Here is an 11258-nt window from a genome sequence, read left to right on the forward strand (position 1 = left end):
AAACGATAGAAAGATGATTTAAAAAAAGACTTTGTACTTGGTACTTTGCCCTATTGGTATTAATCAATTACATTACTCGCAATTATATACCTTCGTTTATTAAAGCAATAAAGCGCGAGCTGGCCAAAAGAATCGTGCGCCTCGCCATTCATCATTTTCATTAAACGGTTATATCTCGGCAACCGCAAACGATAGAAAGACGATTCAACAAGCACTCGTTAGTTTGAAATCTGCCCTATTGGAATTAGTCATTATTAATACTGCCAATTTTACAGTTTCGATTACTAAAACGAGAAAGTGCGCGAGATCTTAACGAAACGTGCGCCGACCGACTTTTTATTTTCATTAAACACTTATCAAGGTTTGGAATCAAAGGAGAAACCCTAATCTATTAAGGATCCAAAGATCAATATTCTTGATATAACATTAATTTTTCTGTTCCGGTAATAAACGTTGCTTGTTGTTACGAATCACTACTACCTACATAATCCGCGTTTTTCGACTATAATGCAACTGATGTAATCTAACAGTAAAGTAGAAAATTCACAACAAAGGTATTAATCATTGATAGATTTATTAAAACTTTGATATACAAATTATCATGCACTTAATTTTATACTATACAATAATACGTAAATTCCGACATATCGTACCCCGAGAAGAACATTTGCACTGTCACAACTCAAAAATATTCGATTTTGAGTTAAGCCCATAAAAATATGGCTAAGGTGTTCCCTACATGCTTATAATATAGTGTTACAAGTCTATATGCAAAATATGCCGCACGGAAGCAGAAGTGTTAATCTTTTATTCTTTTAAACCAATTAAGTTGCGATCGCTGAATAAATTGTGTCATAAGTGAAATAATTGACAAGTGAATCACAGCAGACGTCTTAAAAAAAACAGTATAAGTTTTATCAACAAAATTATATAGATAACAGCCGTAATTGCAATTGCTTTAGTTATCTCACTACTCAAAAAAATTGAATTAAATTTGTTTTTCCACTCTCCTGAAAATTGTGGATTTTTGAGTTGTGACAGTATTCTTCTCAATGTGCGATATATCTACGTCAAATTTTTAGTAAAAAAATATAAGATTTTTTTTAGCATACAAATTCATTAAAATACTTTAATTTTGTTTCTTTATTTGAAGAACATACAGGGGCATACATATATATATATACATATATATATGTATAAATATATGTATAAATATATATATGTATGTATGTATGTAAGTATATATTGTTGGAAAAATCGCATGTCCTAAACGGTCCACTCAAATTTTTATGTAAATTTAACATAATATTATATAATATTAATATTATATTATATTATATTATTAATATTATATTATGTTTGAAATATTTCACACAAAATATTTTACACAAAAATTTTAACAAGGATCTTTTTTAACAAACCTTTTCTTTTACAAAAATTGTCCAACAGTGTATCTATATATATATATACCCGTAAATGTGTTCTTATTCGTATATATGTATATATAAAGATATTTGCCTCTCTTAATTATCCAAGTCTCCAAATAAGAATTATAATGCTTGTCTGTGTACCGTTTTCAGAACATCGGAATCCGTGACGTTGCTGTTTATTCAGAGTCTTCTGAAGAACTTTGTCTTACATCTGTGGCCTGCATTTATGTGAAAAGTAATATAAATATAGAGAGAAATGTTTCAATAACACATTTTATTCGATTTTTAACTAAAATTATCACACTTTGAAGATCTATATATAAACAGTCAATGTAACTTATCAAAAGTAATTTTTATACGTGTAGTTCATCCACATCTTTGTACATATTTATATAATATCACTAGTATTTATTATAGCGAGTTAAAAGATATTGTTCAAAATAAACTGTATTATGCACCCACATTAATTTAATTATAAAATGCACTAATAAGAGTATGAGCTACATAATAGGATTTAAGTAACCAGCAGATATCACCCGTAGCAAATTTTAATATAATATCTATATGATTTACATATTTCTCTAACGCCGAGTATATTTAAATTTACTGTCCGATTGAAAGATAAAATGTGTGCAAAGTAAATCGCAAAATGATTCTCCGTAAATTTATTGTGAAAGACAAGAATGTAAAACTTTTTAAGAAAACATTAAAAACATTAAAAACTGTTTATATGTATATAGTAACATAAACTAAAATATAAAAGTAATGATATAAACATAAGAGTAAAATTACAAAAAAGCAGATATTGCACGATGACTATGTTCTCGTTGGCACAAAAAAATTCACAAGAAAAGATTCGCCAAGAATAAATATTTAGTTGCTAGCGCCAATGCGCTCATAATTTCCTCATAATGCAGTTTAGATTGACAGAGTGTTTCGATCAATATTAAATTTGTAAAATTATTTTAAGTAGTGTGCTCAACATAAGCAAATAAAATAATAATTAATAAAAGTAATAATTACTTTAAATTCATATTCAAGATCTATTAATAGTCCTTCTTCAGGCGATTGTTTCGTCGGGTCAGACTTTCTTTTTCGGGTTTTACTTTCAGGTAGGTTCTTTACATCTTCGTCCGTCGGGTCAGACTCTCTTTTTCGGGTTTTACTTTTGACATCTTCGTCCGTCGGGTCAGACTTTCTTTTTCGGGTTTTACTTTCAGGTAGGTTCTTGACATTTTCGTCGTCCACTGATTTAGCAGAACACGGTACAGGTCTGCAATTATAAATAATATGATTAATTAAACAGACAACTTGATAAAAAAATGTAAAAATTATAAAATCATAATTGATCGTGGTACTTCGTCTATTTAATCAAAATATTGAAATAAAGATATGTGGTGAGATGAAAGATAAAAAATTGTATGCACGTATATTGATATAAATATACATAAAGTTACTGGTACAATTCTTATAATAAAAAAAATTTAATTAATGGACTAATGTAAGTACACACTAACTTAAATACATAAAAATTTAATTATGAAAATAAAACATAAAAATTATATTTTAACATTTATAGGTCTGTCTCGGTAATATTTGTCCAATTAAGTTAAACTTATATCTACTTTTAACACTTAGGCCGGTATTCATAGTTATTTAAGACCGTCTTAAGTTCAATCTTAAGATGTCATGAACCAATCACAGAGCCGTATTAACGTCTTAAGACATTACTTAAGACAATCTTGAAGACTATGAATACCGGCCTTAATGATTTATTTGCACATGGATGCATATAGTTTTTAATATTTCTCATTGTACTTGTACATTCCTTACCATTGTAATATTTTTTTGAAAACATTTACACATTTTACACAAGTTTACCGTACAATTTATGCCAGCAATTATCAAGAACATTAAATACTGATTAAATATCTATCTGTTCCTTCGTCGGAAATGAAAATTAAGATACACAAGTAATGATATAAATTTTAGTAAAAATGCAAAACAAAGCACATATTCTGCAAAAAATGACCGTGTTTCTATTGGCATAGGAAATATCAAAAGAAAAGTTTGACAACAAATAAATGTTTATATAGTTACCAGTTACCGCGTACCGTACAATAATTTTTTCACACAGTGCAATAGATATATGTTTACAAATTAAAATGTAAATATTTAATTTTTGAAGTCAATTTGTACACTTTGCGCAATACAAGAAAAGAAAATAATTACTCGATATTAAAGCCTGCTATTCCTGTTTCTTATTCCTCTATGTCCTCGTTGACACAAAAAAAATCCCAATAAAAGATTCGCCACGAATAAATATTTAGTTGCTAGTGCCAATAATTTTCTCATAATGCGGTTTAGATTGACAGAATGTTTCGGTCAATATTAAATTTGTAAAATTATTTTAAATAGTGTGCTCAATATAATAAGTAAGTAAAATTATAATTAATGAAAGTAATAATTACTTTATTTGCGATGAAGCATCTTTTGATTCAAACAATTTCGTCTGGTCTAATAAATCTGCTGTTTCACTTTCAGACTGGAGCGTTTCAAAAAATTCCGCACATTCTCTGAAATTATATATACATATATAATATAATTAATTAAACAGGCAACATGATAAGAAAATTTCTAAAATTGTAAAACCATATAAATCGATCGTAACACTTCGTTTATTTAATCGAAATATTGAAATAAAGACATGTGGTAAGATAAAAGATCAGAAATATATGTATACTAGCTGGTTACCCGGGCTTCGCCCCGGAGGACATATGTAATAAGACACGCAAATAGTCTCTCTCTCTCTCTCTCTCTCTCTCTCTCTCTCTCTCTCTCTCTCTCTCTCTCTCTCTCTCTCTCTCTCTCTCTCTCTCTCTCTCTCTCTCTCGCTCTCTCTCTCGCTCTCTCTCTCCCTCTCTCTCTCCCACCCGTAAGAATTAAAAAAATTAAAAAAATCGGTTTCCAGAAAATAGATAACGAAAAACTATACACTCTATAGCACTCGCCGGAAAATTCTACCCCTATTTTATATGGTTCTAATACAAAATCTGTCCAGCCGTTCTTGAGTTATAAATGGTGTAACTAACCCGACTTTGTTTTATTTATATAGATGTATATACATATATTAATATAAATATACATCAAGTTTCCGGTACAATTCTTATACAATAAAAAAATTTAATCAATGGACTAATGTATATACACTAACTTAAATATATAAAAATTCAATTATGAAAATAAGACATAAATATTTGTATTTTAACATTTAGCTCTGTCTCAGTAATATTTATCCAATTAAATTAAACTTATTTCTACTTTTGACACTTATGATTATTTGCATACGATGCGTATACTTCTTAATATTTTTTATGTACTTGTGTTACATTCCTTACCATTGTAATATTTTTTGAAAACATTTACACATTTTATGCCTTTCCGCAGATTTATCGTACAATTTATGCTAGCAAATATCAAGAACATTAAATGCTGATTAAATATCTGTCTGTTCCTTTGTCGGAAATGAAAATTAAGATTACTAGTACACAAGTAGGTACTAATAATATAAATTTTAGTAAAATTACACAAGCAGAAAGCAGATATTTCGCAAAAAATGATCATGTTTCTATTGGCATAGGAAATATCAGAAAAAAAGTTTGACAATAAATAAATTTCTAGTTACTGGTTACCGCGTACCGTGCAATAATTTTTTCACACAGTGCAATATATGTTTACAAATTAATATATGAATATTTAATTTTTGAAGTCAATTTGTACACTGCGCAATACAAGAAAAGAAAATAATTACTCGATATCAAAGCCTGATGCTGCTCCTCTTTCTTGTTCAGGCGGTATCATCTGTTTGATAGTTTCTGTTCCACTTCGATGTTGTATAACCCTATGCAAATTGTCGTGACTCATTGATGTAGAAGTACTGGGTGCGGAATATGGTCCGATTAAGAAACTAGAAAACAACGTAAAAAGTTTTTAAAATTTTACAATCATAAAAAATCGTGATTCCCTATTTATTTTAACACTTTAAAGCATACATTTTTTCTTTTAGCGAATTTTTATGAAACTTAGGATGCGTTCGGGAAGACGCTATTAGCGCTATTTTCTTATTCTATCCTTGTTTTACACTTGATGAGCGATAAAGATAGAATGATGCAATAGCGCTAATCGCGCGCTTCCCGAACGCAGCCTTAATACTCAGGAGTTTCTGTTGGTTCCTTTAATTTCGGGACGTGTGACGTGTGTGTCACGCTGTGCTTTAAAGGGTTAAACAATATCAACGAAATTATGTGATGTGATAAATGACCAAAGATATTTATAGTACAAAAATGTATAAAATTATTAATATAATTTTCCACTGTAAATAAAATATGTATAACTAATGAATTAATTATCCTAACATATTAACAGAATGGGTATTAATAAATTATTTGAAAGTAAAGAAGTTCGTTTGACCACAAAGTACAGTTAGTGCTTGCATATTTTTTTGCAAACAAATATAATAAAATTTGTGATAAATATATTAAAAACTTCTTTACATACACCTAATTAAATCGATTCGATTTAATTTTTGATGCTTAATGCATCTAAATAAAATATATGTTAAATGTAATCGTTAAATAAGTAATTATCTACAAAAAATAAATATAAAATTAATTTAATTACTCAAGAGTTACTGACAAAGACAAATCTAAATTGTGTGCTTGGCGACTTTTTTTTTACTTTCTCTTAAAAATGTAATTTTTTAACAATATTAATTACTCAGAAAAAAAAACTAATATTTGTCACATTTACCTCTGCTGATCTCCTTGCCTATGTCTATGATGGGTACTTGTAGATGCATAACTTCCTTCAGCTACAGGTTGTTGTATCGTTGCTTCTACATTATAAGATCTAGTTCCCCTACCAGATTCTGAGTGTTCCTTTATCCAATGGCTGACAGCCAGATGTTTTTTAAAGAAATCTATTCCATTAACTATTTTAAAAGAAAAGCACTTATGTATGCAATGTGCTTCTCCGCTTTCAGTGTCGATTCTGAAATGGTCGTTTAACCAACTACTTGTTATTTCATTTTGTATCGTATTTAATATATCTGGATGTAATTCCAGATGATCTAGTAATTTACTCTTTTCATATACATGTAGCACTAATCCACATTCATTGCACTTTGCAATGTACTTGTGTTCGCGTCTGAAATATCGTTCTACAATGCTGTCTCCCCATATAAAGTTGCCTTCCGTGGTATGTATCTTATGTGCGTGGTATAAGTGTGCTTCTAAATATTGCATGTCGGAAGAAGATTCTTTACACTGCTTGCACCGTGTATTACCCTTGTATTTTTTCTTTTCTTCGGGCTTCACACGCTCACAGTGTTCCCAAATCGTATTACAATATGTAAATTCTTGATGTTGATCTGCCATTATATCCGCACTATATCACGGAGAATGTCTTACTAAATGTGACACACTGACTACGCCAAAGAAAGTATTCGAAATAACCGTTTGATGAAGGTTGCGGAGACACATGTGAATTTCTTCTCCTCTTCTAAATAAATGTAAATATTGTATGTACACAAAAATAATAGTTAGTAACTATAATAATAGCTAGTTATTTATTCTTTGACTCGGGACGCGGCTATCTTCAGATGGGAAGACACTATTAGAACGCCGCGCGCCGCCGTGTATACACTCTACCGGCAGGAATGCCTGGACATAATACATATACATATCAAAATGTCCAGGCATTCTTGCCGGTCAGTGTACATAGTATTTAAAAAAAAAAAGTAAAATCTTTAAATTGCGCCTTGTAATTGCAAAGAGAATATATATATTGCTATGAAAAATAATTGAAAAAGAATTTAAGAGGTAACAGCAGTACAAAATAAAAACATTTAATTAAAATAAATAAATATATTTAATTAAAATAAAGAAATTTTTCTTGTAAAAAAACTTGGCGCTGCCAGATTTCGAAATTTTAACATTAAAATTTAAACAGTACTAAAATTTGTGATTGAATAAAAAAACAACAAACATAATTTGGGGAAGAATGCGACAGGAGTAAGAAAGCAGCGCCAAGTTTTTTTACAAGAAAAATTTTTTATTTATTTTAATTAGTTTTATTTTGTACTGTTACCTCTTAAATTCTTTTTCAATTATTTTGCATAGCAATATATATACATATATTCTCTTTGCAATTGGCGCAATTTAAAGATTTCACATCTTTTTTTGAAATACATGTCACTTGGGTTGAGTTAAGTAACATAATTTTGTGATATAATAATTAAGGAGAAATTAAAACTACTACCACTTAGATTGGATTTTTGGATTTATACATATTACTTAGATTGAGCTAGGTAACATAATTTTGTTACATATTTTTGTTAAAGAAAAATAAAACTTCCACTTAGATTGGATTTTTGAATTTACAAAATACATTGCGTGTACTTGGTGCCTTTTTTTACCTTTTTTGAAAAAGATAATTTTGTACTGATATCACGCATTTTGTAGTGTTAAGCAGGGATCGGCAAAATAATTTTTATTTTTTATTATTTAATTATTCACAAAATTAGCAATAACAAATTAAATTTTTATTGAATTAGCAAATTAATAATATTCTGGAAACGATACAAGTGTCTTAAAATACTTTTATATGACATGTGCACGGAAAGTGGCCCATTGCGCACGCTACGCGCGCGTGATGGACCACTTTCCACGCGCTTGTAATATAAAATAGGGTGTGCAACACGTGCGTGAAGTTGAAAATTCCTGGGTGCGGTGATCGCACTCGCCTTCGGCTCGTGCGTCCACTCCGCACCCTTGAATTTCCATCTTCCAGCACTTGTTGCACAAATAACTATTATATCACACGTGCATGGAAAGTTCGACTTTCCATGCCTGTAGAGAGGGGCGAAAGCGGTCAATTTCACGCCAGGGCGGCATAGCGGGCGGAAAGTAACAACTTTCCTCCCTGTTTAGCGGGCGGAAAGTAAGCCCTGGCTTGAAATTGACCACTCTCGCCTCTCTCTAGGCATGGAAGTCGAACTTTCCGTAAAGGTATTGTGAAAAATATCGTGTGCACCTCGGGGCAAAAGCTTTTTTAGACTCGTGTGATTTGCCGCCCGAGCCTTCGGCTCGGGCGGCAAACTTCACACTCGTCTGAAAAACGCTACTTTCGCCCCTTGGTGCACATATTTACTTTTTTATAAACAGCTTAAGGTATCGATACAATAAATAATAGTATAAAAGCTACATTTGGATGGAACGGTAATAATTTACACATCCTACCTCTATAATTATGTTAAAATCATAATAGCGTAATAAATGGAAACGACTCATAAAAATAAATGTGATAGTATTTATGAAATAAAATTAAGTATGAAATATACGTTTAAGAAATAATACTTTAATGATTATATTATCTTACGCGTTATTAACATTCCATACAGCCGAAGCAAATAGATGCTATGATATACAGGATACCTTTAAACAATTGTTTCATTTTCTAACATTTTTCAGATATACTGTAATATAATCGTCATATTTTTTTACACAAAAATACTAACGTAAATTATTTGGACATTGTCACTACTAAAAAAATCAGATGAAGATAGTTTGTAATCATACAAAGGTATTATACTGTTTCGGTAATGTGTGTGTACACATCTTTTTAATTCACATATCTCTCATTTACCACCGATCATTATTTCATAATGATGCATTTGCAACGAAATAAATACGTCAGCAACATTCGAAACCATCGACTGGAAAAAGCATTCCTCTTGGTCTATTCGTTGTGACGGGAAAAATCGTATAATTTCAGCACTCAGAAGTAGATTCACTTCAATTGATGCGATTTTAAGGCGGAGCTCAATTCAAAGAATCCTCGTTGTTACTAAATATACTTACAAAGCCTGTGAATAGCGCTAATTTCGGTGCCATGCGCAGGTCTTCCCTTTTCGTGGCTGTATCCTGATCGGGCATCATCTTGTCCGCAATATGCTTATAGACTTTTCCATTCAGCATTAACGTAAAAAATAAAAAAGCCGTCGCGTCGTACCATTTGAAATCGTTATATATAATTGTCTTGGTATTATAATCAATTTTATAATAAGTGTTTCCTCTCCGATAGCATAAGCAAAATTAATTTTAGGAAATCTAAATTATTTTATCTTTTTCTGAAGATTGAATAAAAAAAACGAAACTAAAAATTAAGTTCTTTTCAAATAATAGACAACTTGAATTAATTATTTGCTACACCGTATTACCATTAACAATGCTATGGAACGTATACAGGTTGCGTTGTTGTCTATTGCAACATTTTTGGGAACATATTCGGCAACTTTTATTAAATTTTACAAAGAAGAGATTTGAAATACTAAAGAATTTCGAGATCTACCACAAGTGAATTTAATTAAGATAATGGAATTAATCGAGAAAAGTAAATTACTTGAAGTCAGCACTTGTCATTTTTTGTTACCATTTAAGACAGACAAGGAATTTACATTTGCAAATACAGAGTGTTTCTGAAAGAGCGCCCATTAATTACATAGCGCTATTTTTTGTCAAAAATTGAGTCGAAGAAATCTGAACTATTTTTTTTTTCTATAATGCATAATTCTAATGCATAATCTGTACAGCAGTAATTATTGACTAAATTAAGTCAATTCAATTAGCACCATTCTTTAACCGAGCGTACGCTCACTGACGTACTAATTCAGAATTTTTCGTAATTATTGGGTATTTGTTTAAGAAACACTGTATGAGAATTTGTATTCAAATAAGTACTAATATATTAATTACACTTAATGTAGTTTAGTTATAAGTTTTCTCAAGTCTACAGTTTAATTTAAAACAAAAGGAAATAATAATTCTCACAAACTTATGTTACTTGTAAATATTTCATTTATTTTTATCAGTACTATGTCTTATTAAAAAATTCGTTCTGTAGATTATTCTGCGTACATTGTACATTATAGCGTATATCGGAGTCTTTAGCAACTACCTTTTTCAACGAAATATTAATTTTTCTTAAATTTAAGCTTGATTTTTGTCTTTCAATGTTTATTTGCGTTTTCGATATTGTCATTAATTCGAGTTCAATAAAATGTGATTTATTTAAAACAATCCAATTCATAATTATTCCTTAATATATATAGAAAAAATAAATAAACTTATATTTTATTATTTATTTTCTTACCAGTTTATTTATCTTTATTTCTAATTCAGAGACGTATGTGATGTTGAGCGAGCTACATACACAGATGCTCGATTTAATAGAAATATACATTTCGATCACCTGGAGATGAAAGAAAATAAATTCAACAAATTTGAGTTCAATTTAATAACTCATCATCTTGAAATGTAAACATTTTGTTGTATGTAAACATTTTGAGATAATGAGTTATTAAATTTATTCGTTGAAAAAATAAAAATAAAACGGCTTTTTTGATTGATTTCGTATCTCTTAATTGTTAATCTAGTCTCTGTGCTTCATTCGATATGAAATTGTATCGTCGTTTTAGGAGAAAGTAATTCGAAAGAATAAGACCAAATTGTGAGTAATAAAAGCTTTGCAAATTTATTTCCAAACAATAACAATATTGTTGAAATGTAATGTTGGAGCAGTCAGATAAAGCAAGAATGTAATGTATCCTACATAATAAAGGAAGTTCGTGATGTATCACTCATCGAATCTATTCGTTCGTTTATCTTTCGGCTAGCATATTTTAGAGATGCAATTAACAGTTATTGCATAAATAAAGAAGTCGATACTTGTTAATTATAATTAAGTAATACCGTAATAATTATTACGATA

The 11258-nt window shown here is 29.9% G+C and overlaps 1 protein-coding gene across 1 annotated transcript; it reads right to left on the minus strand.

Moving 5' to 3' along the window:
• Positions 1 to 557: 557 nt before the first annotated feature.
• Positions 558 to 6954, minus strand: LOC139774272 (uncharacterized). Its single transcript, XM_071709435.1, has 5 exons — positions 6240 to 6954; positions 5242 to 5397; positions 3902 to 4006; positions 2454 to 2703; positions 558 to 1648 (listed from the first exon to the last, which is right to left on the minus strand). Exons 1-5 carry the CDS (start codon positions 6863 to 6865, stop codon positions 1607 to 1609), a joined length of 1179 nt encoding a protein of 392 aa, XP_071565536.1. The 5' UTR covers positions 6866 to 6954; the 3' UTR covers positions 558 to 1606.
• Between the last annotated feature and the right edge of the window lie 4304 nt (positions 6955 to 11258).

Source organism: Temnothorax nylanderi, unplaced genomic scaffold (assembly GCF_030848795.1).
Source record: "Temnothorax nylanderi isolate EJ_2023f unplaced genomic scaffold, tnyl_v1.0 TNYL_tig0076_pilon, whole genome shotgun sequence".
NCBI lineage: Eukaryota > Metazoa > Arthropoda > Insecta > Hymenoptera > Formicidae > Temnothorax > Temnothorax nylanderi.